Source organism: Eulemur rufifrons, chromosome 16 (genome assembly GCF_041146395.1).
Source record: "Eulemur rufifrons isolate Redbay chromosome 16, OSU_ERuf_1, whole genome shotgun sequence".
Lineage (NCBI taxonomy): Eukaryota > Metazoa > Chordata > Mammalia > Primates > Lemuridae > Eulemur > Eulemur rufifrons.
In genome coordinates, this window is record NC_090998.1 from 42,607,725 (window position 1) to 42,630,518 (window position 22,794).

The following is a 22,794-nucleotide window of genomic DNA, read 5'->3' on the forward strand; positions in this document are numbered from 1 at the left end:
CTTGTCGGGTTTCATTTCTGAACCCATAGTGAACCCTTACCCCCAACTTCACAGTTGACAAACCCAGGAGGCCCCTATTCCCCTCTTCTTCCTCTTTAACAGTTATTCCATCTTCCCTCTTCCTTTCTTCTGCAAGACTGGAAAGTGGGTAGAGAGGGGGAACTGAGCAAAGAAGAAGCAAACCAGGAATATTCCACATAGCTGCTGGGTTTTGGTCTGAGCTTTTGGTTTTAGCTTCCTGCCACTCAGCAGGGCTAGAGAGAAGGGGTCACAGGATTACCGACTGCTCTTGGGAGTGTACGGTTGAATTGAATTCCGGGTTTAATGAGGAAACCCCTCCCCCATGCACCATGTGAGAGGCAGCTGAGCAATGTGCTCCTCAGTCCCATAGACCATTTAAGGGGCTAGATGAGAAGGTATTCTAGCGCATCTGTGAATAGCACAGTCCTAGTTCTTTAGTCTTGGATACATGAAGTCTCAATGAACTTTTTTTAGACAGAGTCTCACTCTGTTGCCCGGGCTAGAGTGCCGTGGCGTCAGCCTAGCTCACAGCAACCTCAAACTCCTGGGCTCAAGCGATCCTTCTGCCTCAGCCTCCTGAGTAGCTGGGACTACAGGCATGCGCCACCATGCCTGGCTAATTTTTTCTATATATATTTTTAGCTGTCCATATAATTTCTTGCTATTTTTAGTAGAGACGGGGGTCTCGCTCTTGCTCAGGCTGGTCTCGAACTCCTGATCTCGAGCGATCCTCCCTCCTCGGCCTCCCACAGTGCTAGGATTACAGGCGTGAGCCACCGCGCCTAGCCTTCAATGAACCTTTAAATGACTCAAACCTACTCATTTTTGTAGATGGCGACAGTGAGATCCAGAGAGGGCAAAGACTGACCCAAGGTTACTATTCATATGGGGCCAACCAGAGCCTAGAGCTCAGACTCCCAGTCCCTGCCCACCGGACGCACAAATTCCTTTGTTTAAGACTGAGTCTGGACTCGTCTCCCTAGAAGAGCGAGACGAGTCACAGGAGCGGCTTAGCCTAGGGGAAACTCCTTTTCTGGGTCGTTGGCGCCGCCTGGTGGAGTTGCGGCAAATTTCCAACAGCCGCAACTGCAGTTCCAGAGCTGGACCCGAAACGATTCCCCTAGCTAGGCCAAGTTTACACGAGCTGGGCGGGAGTGGGGGTGGGTGGGATGGGGAGCCTCTGCTCGCTTTGCACGAGCCTCGTATCTTGCTTGCCGCCACCCTGTTTTCCCATCCCCCTCCTCTTTCTCGCTTCCTTTTCTATGTGTGCCAGTTCTCCTCACCATACAGATACGTCTCCTGGCAAAGACAGAGTCTGAGTCTGGGGGGGCGGAGGGCAGAACGAATTCAGACTTTATTGTCAGGGAGAGGAAAAAGGGGAGGACGTGGGTAGGGGGCCGGGGTTGCTACATTGTCAAGCAGAAAGAGTTGATGGGAAGAGGAAGGCCAGTGGGGGCCAGTCCCCTCCCGGGTCGGCGGCTGGAGGGCTGACGATACGGAAACCATAAGGGGGGGGGGTGTCACGCCCCCACCCGAGTTGTGCAGTGGAGGTGTCTGGTGGGAAGGGACAGCCATGAGGTCTAGGAGCTGGGATGGGGAGGCTACAGACTCGGCGAATCCTGCGGAAGGGGGAGGGGCGGGGGCGAGGCTTCTATTGCTTTTTGCTCACAGTTTTGCGGAAGGCGAGGCGGGGGTGGGCTTGGACTGGACACCCCTTGCCCCCCTCGGTACCCCTTGGGCGATGGGTGCTGGTGAAAAGAATGGAACCCGGACTGGGGAGGAAGAAGGCGAGGAAAAGGTCTATAGGGGCATCTCCTTGGTCCCACCCAAGTGCCAGAGATGCCCTCAAGTGCTGCCCCCTGCAATGGGCCCGGCTAGACCTGGGGCTGGGGCATGGTGCGTGGCGGGCACAGTGAGGTTGCAGGCGGTAAAACCAAAGTGCTTATGAGGGACCCAGGATCCCACCTGCTCCCCTCCCCCTGCGGAGGACGGGGGTGTTCACGGAAGCGCTTCAGTTTGGGGTAGGGGGCCGGAGTTCCAGAGTCCGCTTATTGCCAAGAAAATCCATTTCTGCCCCCTGGACCCCGACCATGGCTTGTGAACCCCGTTTTGTGCTAGGTTTGGGGGGGAAAGGATGGATGGACATGGCTTTTGGGAGGGGGGTGTCTCCAAGGGGGCTCGGGGATGAGACGGCCCCCCCTTTTCTAGGGGAGAGGGAAAGGCAGGGGGCGGGGTTCCCTGAGATCTGGGGTGTTCCCCCCCTTCTGAAGCCCCCCTCCCCCGCTACCCCTCCCCTTTCCTGGAACCCCGAACCTCGGGGTGTGGGGGGGAAGGAGAGATCATTCAGGGAGTGCCAGGAGGAGGGGCGGGCTGGGAGCCCGGAGGCCTGGGTCCCGGCTGGAGGTGGGGAGTTGAATGGGAGGGATTCAGGGTGGAGGTCAGTAGGGGGAGAAGAGGATGGGTCCGTGCGCAGTTCGGATGGGTCCGGGGGCCGGGTGGAGCAGGGGGTGGGTGATCGGCGGTCCCTGGAGAAGAGGTGCGGCTGGAGCTGGGCGCAAGGACAGCGGGGAGCCTGCAGCCGCTGCCATCACCGCAGCCACCGCCAGGGGGCTGGGGAGCAGGCCACCCGCCAGGGACTTGGGCAGTTCCTTGGAGAAAGTCAGCGTGCCCTGAGCGGGGAGAGAGGTGGGGTAAGAGAGAGAAGTCATCCTGCTGTCCGGCAAACTCCACCTCTCCCAGGGCCAGGCCCGTGTCCCTCTCTGCTCCTCGCCCAGGTCCTCCCATTGCCGAATTCCCCAGCGTCGAGTACGCACCGCCAGCTCCCCGGCGCCCCTAGACTTCTTGTGACGGCTTAGTAGTGGGTTGGGTTTCCCGGCCACGCCGTCTCGGTGCCGCCGGCTGGAGATGTGCTGCGGGGGCGAGTGGGTAGGGGTCTGTGAGCTCCGGAAAAAGAGCAACCGCGAGGGGGCACGGCCACAGCGCCGATAATCACGTTGAAAGCACCTGGCCTCGCCTCCTTTGGCGACCTGGGGGAAGACCCTGAAGAAGCACCCTTACCCAAGCTGTTGTTCTCCTTCCCCCCTTAGCGGGGAAGGGTCTGAGAAGGGCCTTCGACCCACCTGTTTCAGTTGGACCTCCGAGTTGACCTTGACATTGCAGATCTCACAGTGGAAAGTTCGGTCCTGGGCAGGAGCCTCTGGTTCCCCAGGGGTGGGAGGCCCCAGCCGAGGGTAAGCTTTGATGGGTCCCAGCCCACTTCGGGCCTCCAGAATTGTCTTGTGCTTAGTACCTGGAGCCCACAGAGGACAAGAGGTAAAGGGTGGAGGAAAAAATTCTCCAAGCCTACTAGGATTCAAACACCCACCTTCCCAGTTACAATGTTGGGGAGAGGGAGGAAGGAGGAGAGGGACAAGTGTGGGGTTTTTTCCAAGGCTCTTGAGACCCTCCCAAACATAGATCAGAGGACCATCACAGGTAAGTAAGGTGGAGGGGGAGCTGAGGGCTAAGGAATGGGGGAGATGACTGGGGAAGGAGATAGGCTGTTAGGTCTTGGAGGGTCTACAGATATTGGATGCCAGGGGCAGGGGCCCAGGGAGGGCTGAGGGCAGGAGAGTGTGGATGGGGGCAGGGGAGTCCATACCTTTGTTATGTGCCTCAAGCTGGGACAAGGAGTTCACAGCCACCTTGCACAGAGCACAGTAGAGCAGCCTCTTGGCTTTCTCCTCCTCTTCCTTGCTACCCCCAGGCAAGGATGCTGGGGCTGGAGTTCCCCCTTCAGCCTTGATTACACCCTGACCAGTCTCCGGAACACTGGGAGGGGATGGGGAGCCAGGCTGTTTCTCTGGGGATCCTGGGGCTGGACCCAGTCCATTCTCCATGGAAACTGTTGTTGGGGGAGAAACATGGGGGTCACCCTGGATGGCTGTTGGAGAAGACTCTTCGTGTGGAAGAGTCCCACCCCCATTTCCTGAAGGGCAAGGGCCCAGGAGTCCCCACCCTGTGACAACATGCATGTTCTCATGCCCTGGGCCAGAGCCAGATGTGGTCCAGCAGCCGCAGGCTGGGTGTGAGACTCCAGTGCCTGGTTCATTCCCTATAAGCTGAGAATAGCCGAGGGGTCTAGCCCCACCAGCCTACCTTCAGGGTGAAGCTGGCAGCCAGCCCACCTTGGGGGGAGGTATGAAACAAGGATTCACCCCTCAATGGCCTGCCAGCCAGTCTGGGCTTCCTGCCAGGACAGCCCCTTCCCAGAGTCCTGCCCAGCCCCAAGGAGGCACACCAAAGAGCCCTAGGAAGGGGCACAGGCAGGGTGAGGAAAGGTCTCTAGAGACAGACACAGACATGGCAAAAGGGAAGCAGAAACAGCAGAACCAGAGAGGGAAGAAACAGGGATGCAGGTTGCTCTATAATTCATGGCTCGATTAAAGATGCACAGGCCCCAGGCCTCAGTGCTGGGTTCTGGCCTCTGTACAGGGGAAACTCTAGTGCTCCCATTCTAGCTCCAGCAGCCGATCCAGTTTCCGGGTCATGGGGAGGCTGGCAGTGGGGGAGGGGCGCTTGTGGGAGGGGAACTCCTGACCCTTGCGGGTGTCTATTTGCTTGTCCATCGTATGATCCTTTCCCTCATTTCTTTTACTCATTTCTGACATCCTCCACCTCCATCCCAATCCAGACAGCAATCCACATCCCAGTCTGATCAGGACTTCATGGTTTATGAAAGCAGGGCAGGTATAGTTATCCTGCCCTGTATCCCCAGAGAGATACTGGAGGAACTAAATGAGGTAATATGTGTAAAGCACTTAAAACACTGCTATTCAAGAACTGTTAGCTATTACCATCATCATCCTCATCCTCATTTTACAGAGATGTTAACAAACTAACCTAAGATGATCAGGCTAAGAAGCAGCCAGAGTACAAGTAGAACTCAGCTCCCCTACCTGCCCACCTGCCCACTCACTTGTCTGTGCATGCCTGAGGGTGTTTCTCTGTGTGTGTGTGTGTGTGTGTGTGCGCGCGCATGTGGTGAGAATGCAGGCTGGGTTCCCAATCTTGTGGTTCACATGCTTGTTTCTCATTCTTCTTAGGCTGGGGCAGGAAGGACAGGCAAGGATAAGGAGGAAGATGGGGATGTTAGGTCTGCCTGGAGCTGGCCATATTTGACATCTGATGTGGTAATCCCAGGATCAGGGGGCTGATATCTTCCTGTCTTGATAGTCCCTCTTTCCAGTTTCTTGGCTGGAAGTATGGTTGAAGATGGCCACCAGCCACGAGGGAGAAAGAATCTGAGAGTTGCTTTTTGTAAACCTGGAAAAGACCTCAAAGATCTTAAAGTCTCACTCCCCTATTTCCCAGAAAAAACAAAACAAAACAAAACAAAACTCTGGTCCAGAGAGGTCAGAAGGTCTACCCAAGATCATCCAGGGAGTTGCCCAGGTTTCCTAGACTTTGTCTTCCCTGAGGGGAGCCCCAGTCGGGCAGGCACTCAGGTAGCCTGATTCCCTCCCCTGTCCCTCTCCCCAGGAGGAAGAGGCCTCTCTCTAGATTTGATGGTTCCCTTTTTCTTGGGGAGGTTTGCCAGGTGGCCTCACCCTAGCCCCTCTCTGAGTCACTGGGCAGTGGGGAGGACAGACAGTGGGACTATGTACAGAGGAGCTGTGGCGGGGGTAGGGGTGACAGGATGGAAATTTTACATCACTGTGCTTGGCTCCAGGACTCACCTTGGGTGGGGGTAGGGGTGGGGACTGAAGAAGAGAGATGGAAACAGAGGAGAGTTCTGGGAAATGGGGAGAGAACAGAGAAGACAGAGATCAACTGAAGCATGTGAGGGATTCAGACACACCTGGACGGGGTGCTACGCCATCCCCATTTGGGGGGGTGCTGCCTGGGGGAGCTGGGTCTCCAGGTTCCCGGACACTAGGCTCTCTGCCTCGCGTCTTGGCGGCCTCGATGCCTTTGACTCGCCGGGCATGACGATTACCCTTGTAGTGCGCCTCGGCCTGGCTCTTTGGGGATAGAAGAAGAAAATGGAATCTGAGATCACTTTTCATCTGACTGATTTCCCCACAGAGCTCCTTTAAGCCCTGGGGTGGTCTCAGCAGGCTGCAGTGAATCTTTCCCTACACCAGTGGGATGTAAAGCTCCATGCCAATAAGTTCTGGTTATTCCTGGGGCTCAGACTAGCTTCTCAGCTTGAGTCTCTGGGAACCTAGATCCCCAGCTAGCCCAGACTCCACCCCCCACCACACCCAGGGCCTGGCTGCTGACTCAGGCCCCCACCTAGTCCTGGGGTGGAGGGAGGGGGGCCCCAAACCTATGGAAGGATTCTAAACTGGGTAGGGCCTAGTAATCCAGTCAGTCAGAATCCTTTTAGATCCTAGGGACTCCTCTTAGTCCTCTGACCCTGGGCTCCAGCCTTTGCTGCTTTCACCCTCAGGCTGGGAGTCCTAGTATCTCTATAGCCTGGGCTCTGGGCTCTATCCTGACTACTCCCTCCTGGGTCTCATTTTTCCTGAAGCCTCTGTGGATACCCTGGAGGACCCTGGCCTCAAGCCCAGCTCTAGGGACAGAGACAGCAGCAGAGACAGCTGTCAAAACAGAGTCACTTGATGGGGGAGGGAAAGAGAGGGCAAAAAGAAGGCAGAGCTGTCTGCTATTGGCTCCCCACCTCCAGTCTTCCACCCTCCACCAGTGAAGGAGAGCCAAGGTTGGCAGAGAGGATGCCTGGGGTCCAGGCTAAAGGAGAGGCATAATGCTGGGTTAGTCCTGGCTCTGCCTCCCCACCCTCGGCTCCACACCCATGCACACCCTCTGCTAAGAACGCACAGTGCCGGAGGTACACGGTCACCTAGACAAGCGTAGAAATAAAAAATATGGATAGGCAAGAAAAGAAGATTGACAGCTTAGGGATAGAGTAGCATGGAGTGTGTGTGTGTACTGGTTAGAAAAATAGAACATGCTTGTATTTTCCCCTACTCAGCAGAATGAGGCTCTGCTGTTTTTCTCCAAAAGCTCTCAGAGCTTGCACCCCACAAAGTCCCCTCTAGACCCACACAAAAGTCCCAGTGGAGCCTCAGAAGATTTCCAAGAGGAAATCTTGGAAGCCAGACATCTGGGTTCTGGGTTTTGGGTGGCTTCTCTCCATGAGAAAGTCCTATGGGAGGGGAGTGTAGGCCAGGCCTTGTGTGTGATTTGGAAGGAGGAGGGTAGAAATGGGGTGGAGAGAAGAGGAAGCCAGGAGGTTAGAGTTTAGCAGAGGCCAATGAGGACAGAGGCTCTGTGGGGGAGCCAGTCACCTAACACAGTCCCTTGCCCAAGGACCAATGGAACAGAGACCACACTCTCACTCAGACACTGATGGCTACCTATGTTCCAAGAAGCTCTGAGGCAGGGATGCCCCGGTCCCCAGGGAGGGAGGGGGTCAGTCTTAGAGAAAGAATCTATTTCACATCAAAGCACACAGCAACTTCTTTTCCCTTTTGAGTGCTTTCCCCATCAGCCCCTGCCCCTCCTGCAGTATCCCCATTCCCTGCTCTTCCCCTGATATCCTCTTAATCCCTGCCCCTCTCCCAGAGCTCCCAGCCTTTTCCTTCTCTCAAGGTCCCCTGGCAGCCCCTGTCCCACCCATTAGGTGAATGAGCAGCTGGGCTTCTTACCTGAGAATTGAAGCGGATCTGACAGACATTACAGGAAATGATGGGCCGCTTGGTCTTGAGCAAGGGTCCCCCAAAAGTGTGGGAGAGCACAGCCTTCTGTACAGGGTCCATCTGTGGAGGCAGGCTGGGGTGAGCTGGGAACCCCAGCACAAGCTCATGTCTATCATCCCCCCACTGGCAGCACCTAGGTTGAACCAAGGTCCCCAGAGCCTCCTCCCGTCCCTCAATATGCCTGGGGACTCTGAGCCTCAGTCCCAATTCTCTCCTAGCCCAATCTTCATAGCACTGGAAGGGACCTGATGGATCAACTGGCCCAATGTTCCCATTTTATAGAAAGTAGAAGTGGTTTGCCCAAGGTCACACCATGAGTTAATAGCAGAGCTGGAACTTGAACCTGGATTCCTGCCTTGGTCTATCATACCATGAAGATCCAACTCTGTTACCTTGACCTATCTCCTATAGCTAGGCCAATCTACTAGAGGTTCCTTGACATGAAATCTCAAAGCACCCCAGATCCTAGGGCAGGCCTTCATCTGAAGCCTTTGAACCCTTTTGGCCCCCACTCTGGGGTAAGACTGTCTGCCAAGCCCAGCCTCTAATCCCAGGTAACAGATGTTCTCAGCTTCCCATCTCTGGGCCCCAAGTTGCCCTAACACACTTGCTCTCTGTACCTCCTTAAGGCAGTAACTTCTAGAGGGAGTAAAAGAACTCAGGAGAGAGTAGGTGTCTCTAGAGAATAATGAGAAATAAGTGCAGGGACCTAAACAGCTAGGCTGGCCTGAGGCAGCCCAGGGATCTTCTGAACCCTCTCTCCCTGATCAACAGGCCTTCTGGGGCAGGGCCGTGGGGCTGGGCGGGATTAGGAACCATTTCTGCCCCCACCCTGGGTCAGCAGATGTCTTTGCAGTCTCCTGCCAAGAGTTCACATAAGGAGGGGAAAAGATGGGAGTTTCTCTGAAGGCTTCTGCTACCAGGGGATGAAGCCAGGGACCTAGAAGCATGAAAATTGCCTCCTGGAACAGTCTTCCTCCCTGCTGGCCCCTAGGCAGTTAGGGAGAGGAGAGACTGGAATGCATCTGAAGCTGAAGATTTGGTGATGGCTGGGACCTTGCATAAGAAAGGGACAGAATTAGGGCAATAGCCTTATTTTCCAAGTGGAGGGATCAAGAAAAAATAGTTGCTGGGGACTTGGGGGTCCCTAACTCCTCAGCTGATCCCCTCTGGGTGCCTAGGTCTTTGGGTTCCCAGTGAGACACTGGTGAGAGATGGAACATGAAGCACAGGGTAAGTGGTGAGTCTGGAAAGCCCAGACATCTTGACTTTCCTTTGCCTCTCCCTAGTAGTCTCACTGGCTGGTTGGGGTTAATGTAAGCAAAGGGGCTTCAACATCCCTGTGAAATGGAGGTGGCCTCATCATTCTGCCATTTTTGTAGTGCTGGAGGCAGGAGACACGACCGGGTTCAGATAACTGGTATGATTGACAAGTGTCAATTTTTTGGCCTATGTTTGACTGGAAACCAGCCCTCCCTGAGGTTCAGTTTTTACCTCCCTGTTAGCTTTCTGGAAGCCCCAGTCACATCCAAGGAAAAGGCAAACAGGAGAAGAATGGGTGTGTCTGTGTGTGTTAGGCAGGCTGTGATCAATCTGTGCATGGGTGGAGTGTGAATGAGTGTCATGTACTGTGTGTACATCATTTATGTATCAACAGTTCTGCGTTGGGGGCTTTGCCGACACCATGAATGGTCAGGTTGTGTAATCTTCAGCTGTGTGTTTATCTGTGTGAATGTATGATGTGTTTGGCAGAAAGAAAGACAGACCAAGTTGGAGACAGGTTTTAATCAGAAGCTGCTGTCAGCTCCCAGTCTCTAGGCCTCAGGCCTTCCTACTTAAAGACCCCCAACTCTTCCCTGGGGTCCTCCTAAGCCCTGGGTTTCCTCACGTGCTGGGTGGGGAATAGGAATTCAGCCTAAACAGAAACCCAATCTGGGTCAGGAAACTTAAGTCGGATGAAAACTGTAGAACGAGAGGAGGAGTGGGATGGAAAGGGGAGAGCAGAGTCTCCTGGTTCTGCCCATGCCCCACCCTACCGCCCAGCCTGCTCCCCAGAGGGGCTGAGGACCCAGCACTCTGAGGATGACGTGTGGACTGACCATCCCAACATCCATCACCTGAGAATGGTCCCCGTGCTACCTGGGTCCTTCCTCCAGGGTGAGAACCTTAGCTTTTGCACAACCCCCTCCCCAGATTTAGTACATAAATGCCAGCTAAGATTGGGGGTGGGGGATGGAGCAGAGGGCAGCAATGGAGTCAGGTAGGTCCTTGTCACCCTCTCCTCCAGGAACTGAGGAGAAACCAGGCTGAAGGTGAGGGCTCCTGGGCCCAATCCCTGCGCAGGTGGAACGTGAGCCACTGAAGTGCTGCTCCAGGCCAAGGTCAGGAGGCCCCGGTGACCTAGATGAGGGCTCCCTGGGGAGGGGCAGAGGCCAGCATCTCCCAGAACCCATCTCACTCCAGAGCCCCTTCCTTGGGATGTTGGCCTAGTCACTGCCTGGAAAGGTCCATAAAACAGTCCCCTCCCACCTGCCCTCCAACAGCAGACATGAAGGGGAATGGCTCCCTGAAGCTGGGGCAAAATGAATCAGGAAGGGCAAGGGGGAGGGAAGGGGGGAAACCAGATCAGGAACGTGGGGGGGTATGATTACATTTCCTTCCATTGCCCTTTATCTGAGAGAACTCATTGCCCCTTGTCTGATCACCCCAGCTCCCCACCCACCAAAATAAAGACGAAAAGGGAAAGGTTGTGGAATCTCAGGGATGGGAAGACCTGAGGGACCGGAAGGATTGACATAGGAAAGAGAGGGAGTTAGGGGCTATCTAAAGAGCAGGTGGAAGCTGGTAGGGGACAGATGCTGGGAAGAGGCCAGGGCTGGAGAAGAGGGATCTGGTCAGTGTGGTAATTTGAGGGTAGGTGTAAGACCTGACGGGAAGTCTGAAGATTTGGGGACTCCAAGGATCTGGGAAGCAGAGGCTAGGGTATCCAGTATGGTGGCAATAGTCTGGGGGCACCAGCTGGGATCCAGAGATTGGTTAGGGCCGCGCCGGCGTGGGGGATGGGCTGGATAACCCGAGGACTAGGCGAAGGCAGAGGTAGCCAGCCCCGCAGGGGCGGGCGGGGATGGGGGGGGGGGTGCGCTGCGGCAGCTGAGGGATCCCGGGAGAGAGGAGGGGCCGGGTGGCTTACCCTGCGAGACCCTGGGGGCCGCGGCTCCATGGCCCGGGGTGGCGGACCCGGGCGGGGGGACCGAGCCTGGCCTGGCCGGGCCGGGCGGGCCGGGGACGCGGCGCTCGTTGCCCGGGCGTCTCGGGGCTGTGCGGCCCGGCCGGCCGGGAGAAGGGGAGGTGGCGCCGGCCGAGTCCGGAGCCCGCCCCGGAGGCGGGGCCGAGGATGGGGGCGGGGACACGGAGCTTGAGAGGAATGAAGGGGGACTAGTGCAAAAGGGTAGAGGAGGGGATGTCCATATCCAGACACTCCTTCCAAGAAAGACCTTGTCCTGGCCAGGGGCCACTCGGTCCGGCATCAGGGGCATTGACCTGATGACCTCTGTTGCCTCCACTGGGGTTCCTTCTTGGGTCCAGTGTGCCCACCAATCCTTCGCACGACCCTGTTTGTCTAGCTCGGACATTTCTCCTTTCTTCCAACCCTTGCGCCCTAACCTTCCCTCGCGCCTCTGCCAATAGCCTCTCTTCTCAGTCCCTAGACGACTCTTCCCCAGCTCCCTCTGCAGACGATCCCTGTGCTGCTACCTTTCCCCCTAGGGATGGGAAACGGAGCCCAGGTACCCACGTGTCGGGCACTGCTCTCTCGGCTACTTCTCCGAACTGTGGCCAAGGGCAGAAGCGACCTCAGACTGGGAACATCGTCCCTCACCTCTTCCCAACTCCCCTGGCCCGCCACCTGCCGGAAAACCAGGCTCCCTAACAGCCTACACTTCGTGCACTTGCTGCCCTCTGCCGGTTGAGTGTGGGGTGCACTGGGGGACCGGCGGCAGGAGGGCCAAGCAGCCCACTCCCCCGACACCGCATCCTCTTTAGACAGGTCCTGGGATACCCACTCTCTTATGTCTAGGTCTCATCCCCTCCCATTCCACCTAGGTCAGAGAGATTAGTGAAGCAGAGGACTGGATCTAAAGAGAGGCTGGCTTTGGGAGACAGTGAGGGACGTCCAAGGGCAGAGAAAAACAGTGAGTGGGAGGAGAATGAGGGGAGACAGTGATGCCAGGTTGGGTCTAAGGGGTAGGAACTGCCCAAGTAGGAGAGAGAGCTGTAGGCACCAGTTCACCGGGAAGGACTCTGTCATGACTAATAATACGACCACTATCACTAACGTTGATTGAGCTCTTGGAATGTGCCAGCTTCTGTACTGAGCTCTTTGCATGGATTATCTAATTTAATCTTCACAGCCACTATTTGAAGTAAGTACTATTATTATCTTCATTTTATAGATGAGGGAACTGAGGTTTAGAGAGGTTAAATAATTTGCCCAAGGTCATAAGCTAGTAAGTGGCTGAACTGGGATTTGAATTTAAACCTGGGCAGCCTGACTCCAAAGCCGTGTACTTAACAGCTGCACAGTACTTCCCAAGGCCTGTCTGCAGCTTTTCTGCAGCACTCATTCCCCTGCAGAATCTGACACTATTGATGCAGCCTGCCACGCTCTCTCCTTTGGCTTCTCCAACTCTACAGGAACATATTTCCCTCTCCACCCCCTCCAGTGGCTCCTCCATTTTCTTTGCTGGGGCCTCCTCCCATTCCCACTGCCTAATCACACTTATTCCCCAAGGCCAAGGATGGCCTGGACCATCCTACCTTTTTCTCTCTGCTCCTCACTTAAATAAAAATAATAGCAATAACAATAGTAATAACAGAAATCATAGCAGCTAACACTGATTGAGCGCTCAGTTTGTGCTGGGCATTATGATTATGTAATATGATTCTCACGACCTTGTGAGTTGATGTTATTACTATGCCATTTTACAGCTGGTAAAAGTGAGGTTCAGAACAGTTACATAACTTGCCTAAGGTCACACAGCCAGTACTTTGGAACACCGATTCAAATCCTGCCAGCCAGATGCCAGAGTTGGTGCAGTTCAACACCCTATTGCACTCCTCAAGTTTATCCATGCTAATGACTTTAAATACCTATGCTAGAGGCAGAGGAGCTATGAACTCTGCAGGAGTCAGAAACCCTGGATTATCCACATCAATCAACTAAGGAGCTTTGTAACCTTGGACAAGTCACTTGACCTCTCTGGGCCTGTGTTTCCTCATCTATACAATGGGGACACTGATGGAGTTGCTAAGATCTGAGGTTAAGTGTAAGTCAGGTATTTAGATGGGGGAAAGTATTCTCCCCACCTTATGCTCCAGTCACACCCAATCAATTGCACTTTCTGAAATGTTCTTTTCCAGCCCTTGTTCATGCTATTTGCTTCAGTCTGGAATGTTCTCTAAGGCTACTTTTTAAATCTTACCGATAATTCTTCAAAGCCCAAATCATATGTCACCTACTTCAGGTTAAATCCCTTTTTCCTCTGCTCTCTGTTTTCCTGCTTAACTCTAGTTGGTCCCTTAGGCACCATCACATCCAGCAAGTCTTTCTTGACATTGCCCTGGGCTCCCATGCAAGCTAGATGCTTCCAACACAGCTCTTCTCACACTACAGGATAACTGTTATCTTTCCTACTAAACTGTGAGCTTCTCAAGGGCAGGGGCTGAGTCCTGTGTCCCTGACACCAGGAATAGTGCCCAGTGCATAGTAGGTACTCAAAATTCTTTTTTGTTAAATTGAATCTTTGTTAGTGTCTTCATCAAAATATTTGTAACCTTTCCTCTGTTTTGCTGTGAACTTGTCTTTCTCCCCGATAAAAGGTTCTTCAAGATAGGAGCATCTCAAATTGTATCTAGAGTGTCTCCATTGTATCTCAAACAGTGCCTTGCTTATAGTCAGTACTCAATTTTCTCATCTGTAAAATGAGGATAATAACAGCTACCCCATTAGGGTTGCTATAAAGGTTGAGATATGAAAAAACACTCTGTAAACTTCAAAGTGAAATGCAAATGTTTGTTTGGGTTGTTTGGGAGGAGTTTAGGGGGAGTAGCTGTGGCATAAAGAGAATGCTACTTAGAGTCAGATGCTACGGGTTCAAATCATACCTTAGGCACATACTGTGTCAACTTATATAAAATACTAAACCCTTGTGAGCTTTAGTTTCTGTCTTCCCATTTGTCAAATGGAAATAATAATGTCTACCTTGTTGGGTTGTTGTGCAGATTAAATGAGATTATACGTAGAAACATCTATTGCAGCGGCTGGTGCCATAGTTGATGCCTAATACTAGTTTTGTGGCTGAATATAGTTTAGTGGTGGATTTTTTAAGTTGAATAAGGCTAACTTCCCCCAAACCTTTAGCTCCATTTCATTCTCCAGGCCACAAATTCCAACTGTCTGTTGGACATTTTTGGCTTAACGTGTCTTACTGGTACACCAATTCATCTTGTCCTAAAGTGAGTTTGGCACCCTCACCCCAGACCAGCTTCCTCCTTCAACCCCTGCCTCTGTCAATGGTGACTTCCTCCTCCCAGTCACAGAGGCCTGAACCCTGGAGTCATCCTTGACTCATCTCTTCTCTTCTCCCCCACCCCCAAACGCCAGTTGGTCACTATGGTCTGCCTTGTCAATATTTCCTTAGAAACACCTCATCTCATACTGCCACTGCCACTGGCCCAGTCTGGCCCATGAGGCTTCTCTGCAGGCCTGCATTGCTGGGACAGCCTTCTAACTGGCCACCCTCCTCCAGCTTCTGCTCCCTTCTATCCAACTGCCCCACTCACCTTCCTCAAATACTGCTCTTAGCAGGTCACTCTCCTGCTCAAGAGTGGACAGTGGCTCCCTATTTCCTATTGTGTTAAATCTAGACAACCTTGACAGTCCTTCAAGTCCTACCCCATTGATCCTATACACCTAGCCATGGGCTCCAGAGAGCTGGAACTTACAAACTGTCGTGCTTTTCTTCCTGCTTGTTCCCTTCTGAATTCAGCACCTATACCCCTCTCACCTCCCTACAGTCACTACCATCAATTTAAGTCTCATTACTTCTATAGATGGTCGGGTGACTCACTGGTGGACTAAATGAGATAATTCATCTGAAATACTTAGCACAGTGTTTGGCCCATAGAAAGATATCAGGAAATATTAGCTACTACTATTGTTGTTAATAGTATACCAGATAGCCAACAACACTTGTAATTGACTAGAATTAAGGAAGATGGAGTCATAAGAAGAGATAAGGAATTAGATGTAGGAGAAGAAGAGGGCAAGGGTGGGTCCGAGGGAGAGGCGGGTTGGGGTCACAAGAGGGTGGGGAAGGCAAGCAGGCTGCTACTCACCGTATTGTAGTTGCTGAAGAGGCCCAGGGTGGGGGCTGGCTCCAGTGGGAAAGGCAGGATCTGCTTGAGGTCCAGTGGGGGCTGCATGATGGGGGGCTGCCGTAGCAGAGGGAGGGGCCCTGCCCGGCTCAGGCTGCCTGAAAGGCAGAGAAAACATTCTGTGGGGCAGGAAGATTAAAGCTTGGGAATCCCACCCAGGCCTGTGTCAGTCCCACTCCCTAGCTGGGGCCCCCCCGCACTCAGAAGTGTGACCCCCAGTGCATGCGCACACTTCCCCTGCCGGCTCCAGAGTAATGGAGCATGGTGCCCTGTGGGGAGGGTGCAGACCCGTCCTTCCCTTCTGGGTGGTTTTCACTTCCTTCTTCTCCATCCTCCCTCCCCCAAAAACTTTAGGCACTTTATACACCCAGGAAGAACCTAGACCTTTTCTGCAGGCTGCCTGTTGAACCAGCTGGACTCCTGAGCCCCAAACCCCTGGCCACTCCCTTCTCCTTCTGGTTTTGCTTTCCCCCAGCGGATCCTAAAGCTTGGTATCAGCCAGGAAGAAGAGAATCAAGTGGGTGATTCATCCCATTGACCAGAGGGGAATATTAAGGCCTAGATTTGGAGGTGGGCTGCTGAATCTTTCAGGTTTGTCAGAGTTATGATTTTGTTCCAACCATAATTCTTAATTCACTGTTGACATCTCTGGGGGTAGGCAGTGAGTGAGTGGCATTTGCTTTGGGAGGTGGACTGCCTGGGCCATTCTCAGGGCCCCTTCTACCAACGTCTCTCATTCCTCCCCCATGCCCTTTTGTCTCACTGGAAGTGCTCAGTTCCAGCTCTGCAGGAGGAACCTCAGCCTGGCCTCTGGGAGGGGAATGCCTGGGTCTGACCCCAAGGGGAAATGAAAGTCCAGGCCAGCCATTCAGCTACCCTCCCCTGAAAACTTCTCCCCCTCCAGAGTCAGGGGAGGAACTCTACCAGGCTCCAAAGGGGTAGCCCAAAGGCCCTCAGAAACCCTCTGGGCTTCCACTGGCCTAGCTGCCTTCTCTGACCCCCTCTGTCCACCAGCTGGGGAGCTCTGCCCACCCTCCACTGCTCTAGCAACCCCCTGCCAGCAATAAGGTTTCCCAGGAACAAAGGCAAACTGAGGCGGCTGCATGCTTGGCCCTGTCCTCCCTTGACCTTACGAGGGCAGAGGGTCCCCAGGATCCCTTCCTGTTCCCTCCACAGAGACCACCCTTTTCATACCTTCGGTTTCTGGTGCCTGCTGCCCCCAGGCAGTGGCCTGGCCCTGGCCCCCCAGGGGCCGGGGCCTGACAGCGTCCCCTTCCCTTGGTTCTGCCCTCTGCCCCCTCCCTTGCCCGCCCCCTCCCCCCAGCCCAGTCAGTAGAATCAGCCAATCAGAATCCTGGAAAAGTGGGGCAGAGGGGAGGGCGGGGGAGCAGGGATTAGGGGAATCTGAGGCGAGAGGGAGGGGGTGGGGAGGGCTCAGGCACAGCTGGGGGCAGGGAGCTGGTCCAGAAAAGTCTGGAGGGGTCTGTCTTTTCCATCCAGTGCCAGGACTGGGTGGCCAGGGTGCCTGAGACAGAGAGGGGGTCAAAGCTGCTGGGGGCTTGGGCTTCAGAATTCTAAGGGCTAAAGGAGAGGATAAGATGCTTGGCTTTGGCCCTTGAGCACCTGGGGGTCTGTATGCCTTGTTTCCATTCCCTCGCCTGTCACCTTCAAAATTGAGATGGGCTGGGGAGAGGAAAGACAGAGAGAGAGAGAGAGAGAGAGAGACAGACAAAAGTGAGTGAGAGAGAATGGGAAAGAGTGGCAGAAACAGGAATAGGCAACTAAGGAGAGAGACACTGAGAGGGAAAAGGATAGAGAACAATGGAGAGATGGAAGAGAGTGAAATAAGATATAAAAACAGAGAGACACAGCAGAAAAGCTGGACACAGAGCTAGAGACCAGGGTAGGACCAAAAGACAGAGACCAGAGAGAGAAAGATGGAAGAGAGGGACGGACTGATGGTGCAGCTTGACCATCTCCCCTTCCTGGTCTGTCCCCTCATGGCCTCTCCCTTCTGTGCCCCACACTCCCTCACGGCCTGGCACCCACGGCCAGGGCAGCCTTAACGAGCCCTGAGCAGCATCAGGAATGGTGAGAGAAACCTGAGCACTCCCAGAGTCCCCAGCACCCAGCACCCACCCCCTGCAGCTGGTTTGGGCTGGCACTTGCCCCGTGGCAGAGACAGCAGCTTGGCTCCTGGTCCCTTTCCTTGGCTTTAGACTCTCTGGGCTCCCACCCTTCAAACCTATCATAGAGGAGACAGCAGAGTTCCAGAAAAAAACCACAGAAAAAATTTATTGAGGAGCCACTATATGCCAGGTAATTAATTCCAAGTATTATCACACTTAATCTCTGAAGCAGCTCAGTCTATGAGGTAGCTGTGATTCTATGAAATAGCTGATATTTTTTTCCATTTGACATATGAGGAAACAGAGACTCAGAGACATTAAAAAACTTGGCCAATGTCACACAGCCTGTAAGTATCAGGGCTGAGATTTAAATCAAGATCTGTTGCACTCTATAGCAAATTCTTTCTCTGCTACATCACTCCCAAAGGGCTCAAATTTAACTCTGAAGCAGAGATCTGAGCACAGGCTTTCATCTTGTTCAAGGAGAGGTAGGGGAGAGCAAGTTCCATCAGTTCCTGGGGTTGGAGTCCTCATTTTTCCTCCAGAGGAGGGATAGAGGAAGACAGGTAGCAGCCACTCAGTTCCCTATGGCCAGCAGCTCATCTTTTCCACTGATGTGAGCCCTGGGTAAGTTGGGGGTAGGGTGGGGGAGAAGTGGGAGAGAGGGGTGAAATGAGGTTAGGGCAGGAAGGAAGTAGGGTAGACAATGGGAGACTCATTGTCTCCTTCCCAGATTCCTGGGCCCACTCCACTCTGAGATCTGAGGTGGGGAGAAGGGCAGATGGCAGCTTACGGGTTGGATGGACAGAAACAGAACTCTTGGTTTCAAGTCGCCTGGGCCTCAGGCCCATCCTTCTCTTTGTCTGAGAATAACAAAAGTTGCCACTTTTTGAGTATTTACTATATGCCAGGCACTTTACATACACAGTCTCCCAGTGGATGGTTCTACCACTCACTAGCTGGCCGACCGGCCGGTTTCTCTGACTCAGTCTCATGTCTCACCTGTTAAATGAAAACAACAGTACCTGCCTCATAGGGTTGTTGAGAGGATTGGACAAAGCCATGTAAAGTGCTGGCATGTCACAATGAGAACTCAATGAATGTTTGCTGAATAAATGAATCCTCATCTTATAGGTGATGACAATGGGCTCAGAGAGGGGGAGTTACTTGGCCAGGGTCACACAGCTTGTGAGGGATTTGAACCTGTTTGTCTGGCTCCAGAGACAGGGCTTTCAAGCACTACACTTTTCTGGGTAGATTGGGGAAGGGAGGTGGGAAAGGCAGGAATACAGGAAGAGCTGGGGAAGCAGGAACTGAGGTAGGAAATCCAGGGCTTTTGACATCTGGCTAGGTGAAGTCTTCAGGCAGGTCTGGAGGAAGAGGCAGAGAGCAAATTGGAGTATGTGTGTATATATGTGCATGGGTGTGTGTGTCTGTGTGGCACCCACATCGGGCAGGGCAGGGAGGAGCTGGGGCCTGGCAGGGGCAGGCCACTCCACAGGGAAGCTCATTAGAGTAATTACCTCCCGCAGATAGAGCCCCACCCAGTTCCATGGAGAATTGCTAAATGCTTTATTAAAGACAGCTCCTCACACATTTTAGAGAGGGTGCACCCCCAGACCCTTGCTTGGATGGATGTCCATCTGTCCATTACCCCACCCTACTTGCCCTAGGCACTTTGATCCTGCTCAGGTTTCCCTGTTAGCACTAACCCACAACCAAGCCACATCTGGCTCCCTCCATCCCTCTGAAGTCTGGTCTTTTCCTTTCTCTCTTCCTCAGAAATTGTGGCCAGGTGTGGAGCGGCAGCCCCTTGGCTGTCCTAGGTTTGGCTGGGGCCTCAAGCCCTGGTGGTAGAGAATGGGAGAGCCTGCTGTGAGCTGGCTCAGGGAGTGGCTGCACCCGGCTAGGAACAGGAGCCAGGGAAGGTGTTAGGGTAGGGCTGTGGGTTAGTGTTGGTCTGAAGACTGGGCCAGGATGAGATTAAGATCAGAGAGAGGCATTGGGGTTAGGGTTGCAAATTGTTAGGGCCTAAGGTGATGAAAAGCACAGGGTCAGCACTGGGTTAAAATGGGAATTAGACTCTGGGACCAAGGGAGAACTTGGGATCTCATCTCTAATTCATCTTTTTTCCTTCAGGCCTTTTGGCCTCTCCTCCCTTCCCAGATACACCTAAAATGAGGGGTGAGAGTGGGAGGAAAGCCTCGAATCCCTGGGTCTTATATTCTTGACCAAGTCCCATGTATCTGTCCCCGTCTGCCTCGGTTTTCCCATCTTGGCAGGAGGCAGGCTGAGGGCTGGAAAGCTACTTTGAAGTCAAAGATGAAAGAGACAAGGGGATGATTATGAATAACTACTCAAAACACCAACCCTAATACCCTGAGGGTGGATATGGGCGGGGGCAGGGCCTAGAAGGAGGAGGTGACTGGTAAGGGAAAAGCAGGGAGACCCTGGGGAAATCTTTCCCAGCCTGACTGGAAGGGGCCTCCTCCCGTGGCTCCCTGGAGCCACGGCACCAGGGACTCAGTTGGAAAGCATGGTACAGAAAGGCTCAGAACAGTGAACCTGGGGCCCAGATCTTCAGGGCAGGAAGATCTTAGGCCCTTCCAGGGCTACTGTGCACATGGATTCAGTGGACCTCAGCATTCAGAACTGAAAACCTTAGTGTGGTCCCTGAGGGCGGGGCCTGAGCCCTGGCTGGCAGTTTCCTCCTTCTTCCTTCCTCAAAGAGGGCCAAGGTGTGTGGGCCCCACCAGACTTCCCGCCCCTCTGTGGGCCTGGCACAAGGGGGGAGTTAATTACAGTGTCCTCTAGGGAGGGGAGGGTGGTGAGGGTCCAACTGGTGGCGGGGGTCCAATTTCAGAGAATCTGGACCCAGGCATTCTTCCTGTGGCTGGGGTCTTGGTTGGGCTCAAACAAGCAGGTCCCTGATATCCTCTTCAGGGCCTGCTGACCGGGGAAAGTGTGGCTCATGCCGGCCTGTTCTGGGCAAGTATGATGCTGCCTCTGGGGCCTGTGCCCAGGGTGGAGCCAGGGTGCAGGGATCACACAGGGTGGAGGAATGTGGAGCCTGTGCTCTGGGGGCCTGAGTCCAATGTGTGTTGGTGGGGGTCGTCCCAGGGTGGGGGTAGTACCCATAGAGGGGTGGGGAGTATCTTCCCCTGTTAGAGATACTCTTGGAAGGAGGCAGGCAACCGGTCATTCATGCCCTCCTTCACTCATTCATTTAATAGATATGATGGAGTGCCAGGTGGAAGGGGGTGAGACATACAGTGGTGAGACTGAGGACACACAGGAGGAGGGGAGAGAAAGAGATGGGAGAAGGGGGGCAGAAGGAGAGAAAAACTGCTTGTGGGAAGTCAGTAGGGATAGGGGGTGAAATGAAAGAAGGAAAGAAGGGAGAATAAATAGCAGAGGGGCTCAGGAGAGGGGTGAGGGCAGGAGCCCAGTCAGGCCCTCAGGGCATCAGTATGGAGCCAGGTGTCTCTAGTGGAGGGCAGGGAGACCACAGGTGTCTGGGCCTGGTGGGGGGCTCCCACCATAAACAGGGCCCAGGAAGCGGCCTAGCCAGGGTGGAGGGCAGAGGTCAGAGCAGGCCTGTGAACTATTGTGGAGGCAAGGTGGAGGGCAGGGGCCTGAAGCCGGAGCTGATGCAGAGTCCAGAGCACAGCTAGGCCCTCTCCTCCCCCACCCCTGGGGCTCCCTTCCCGATGTAGGTCATGAGGATGGGGTGGCTGTGGCTGATGGGCTGTCAGAGCCCAGCAGGAGTTCCCATCCCCCATCCTTACTCTCCCCATCACCCCCCCCTCCTGGTGCCCCCGGCCCTAGGCAGGGGTGGAAGGGAAAAAGGAAGACGGGAAGGAAGGGCCCAGGCTGCCAGAGCAGGCAGAGAGAGGGGCAGGTCCCGGCGTGTTGGGGCAGGATGGCTGCGGAGACAGGATCTGAGCCGCAGGAGCCCTGGGATGGACAGTTTCCCACCCCCTCTTCTCCCCAGCTCCCTTATCTCCAGCCCTCAGGTTCCCACCTCCCACCACACTCACCTCGAAGCTACACCCACCATCTTCTCCTTCCACCCCCCACTTCCTCCTTTCCCCCTTATCCTGGGCCCAGAAGGATGTCGGAGTGTCTAAGCTCAGGGTGGGGGAAGGCGCTGGGGGGGACGAGTCAGAACCTTTCCCCAACTCCACCAGGCCAGGGCCAGCCCCCTCCCCCAGCCTCTCGTAGACTGTCATATAATATTCATGAGCCTCATGAATACGCAATGTTCTAATTATGGGGCAGGGGTCTCACTCAGCTCTGCCTCCCCCTTTAACACTCCCTAGGTTACCCGGAGAAGCGGCAGCTTGGGGAAGAGGGGAAGAGGGGACCCCAGATGTGGAGCCAGATGAAGGGGGAGGGGGAACCGGTCGCTGACGGGCGGCCGCAGTCACCGCGGTGCTGGGAGGTTGGGGCGGGCGAAGGGTGGGTGACCTACAGAGAGGGACCCAGGAGCCTGGAGCCTGGAGTCGCAGAGACCACTCACCGAGGATCATGCTGGGGACCCAGGCGCCCGGGGTTCCGCGTCGCTCTGTCCCGGGGGCCGTTCTGGCCGGGCTGGGGGTACGGGGGGAGGAGTCGGGGGAGGAGCAGAGGCCGGCCGAGGCGGAGCGGGGGCGGGGCCCGCAGCAGGTGAAGACGCGAGTGGGGGGGGGCCGGGCCCCGAGGGCTCCGCGAGGGGGCGACCTGGCCTCCTCCCGCTTCCTCCCGCCCTTCTACTTGCTGCCCCTGGGTCTCCTGGGTTTACTGTGTCACTGCAGCCCAGGCTGGGGGAACAAGACATCTAGAAGACGGAGTGAGGAGATGGAGGAAACTGGAAACGAAGATGCCTGGGTTCCCAGCAAGAGCTGAATCTGAGGGCGGGAAGTCTGGTTCCAGGCTGATATGGGGCAGGGGAATGCCTAAGTGCTCTGGAGAGAAATGGAGCTTGGGTTGGGCTGGGTGGAACACCTGGGTCCCCTCCAGAGTGATGGGCTGGGGAGGGGGCGGGGGAAGGTGCGGCAGAGAATGTTTGGGTCCTAGTTTGTTTTTCTGGCTTCGGAGCAGGATGCCTGGGGACTGGGTCTCAGAGGTGAAATGGGAGGTTGAAGATGGATCCCACGGTGATCTCTGGCTGGGGTTCGAATGCCTGGGTCCTTAGGGAAGGTCTCAGGGAAGAGGCTGCGATCAATGGATCTGAGGAGGTGGAAATAGAAGCCTGTAACAGAGATCATTAGGGCAAATGGAAGATGACAGAAGATCCAGAACTGAGGCATAACCTTGTAGAGATGACCCGGATTGGGGCGGGGTGGGGGTGGGGTGCATGTATCCAGGGCCTAAATCCAGGGCATTCCCCACTAAGGTGAGCTTCCACTGAAGGGGACTGGTGGGGTGTTTGGTGAGGTGAAGGGGAGTGTAGGACAAAGTGTATGAGGGGAGAATGTCTGGGGGGAGAGGGAGTACAGGACACTTGGATACATTCTTAAGAGACC

The 22,794-nt window shown here is 54.6% G+C and overlaps 1 protein-coding gene across 3 annotated transcripts; it reads right to left on the reverse strand.

The window, feature by feature from the left end:
- Positions 1-1,352: 1,352 nt before the first annotated feature.
- ZNF385A (zinc finger protein 385A) lies at positions 1,353-21,873 on the reverse strand. 3 transcript variants are annotated; one of them, XM_069490219.1, is made up of 9 exons: positions 16,353-16,459; positions 15,543-15,645; positions 15,120-15,256; positions 7,674-7,784; positions 5,861-6,023; positions 3,662-3,904; positions 3,141-3,310; positions 2,835-2,930; positions 1,353-2,690 (listed from the first exon to the last, which is right to left on the reverse strand). In XM_069490219.1, exons 3-9 carry the CDS (start codon positions 15,204-15,206, stop codon positions 2,460-2,462), a joined length of 1,101 nt encoding a protein of 366 aa, XP_069346320.1. In that variant the 5' UTR covers positions 15,207-15,256; positions 15,543-15,645; positions 16,353-16,459; the 3' UTR covers positions 1,353-2,459. The 3 variants fall into 3 exon arrangements, with proteins under 3 accessions (XP_069346320.1, XP_069346319.1, XP_069346321.1); XM_069490218.1 differs by lacking the exons at positions 15,543-15,645; positions 16,353-16,459 and adding an exon at positions 21,810-21,873; XM_069490220.1 differs by lacking the exons at positions 3,662-3,904; positions 15,543-15,645; positions 16,353-16,459 and adding an exon at positions 21,810-21,873.
- Positions 21,874-22,794: the final 921 nt, after the last annotated feature.

Coding starts and splice junctions, on each gene's coding strand:
- ZNF385A (XM_069490218.1), bottom strand. Junction 2,931..3,140: donor CGGAGGTCCAACTGAAACAG/GTGGGTCGAAGG, acceptor TCGCCCCCGCAG/CACATCTCCAGCCGGCGGCA. Junction 2,691..2,834: donor GGGGCGCCGGGGAGCTGGCG/GTGCGTACTCGA, acceptor CTCCCCGCTCAG/GGCACGCTGACTTTCTCCAA.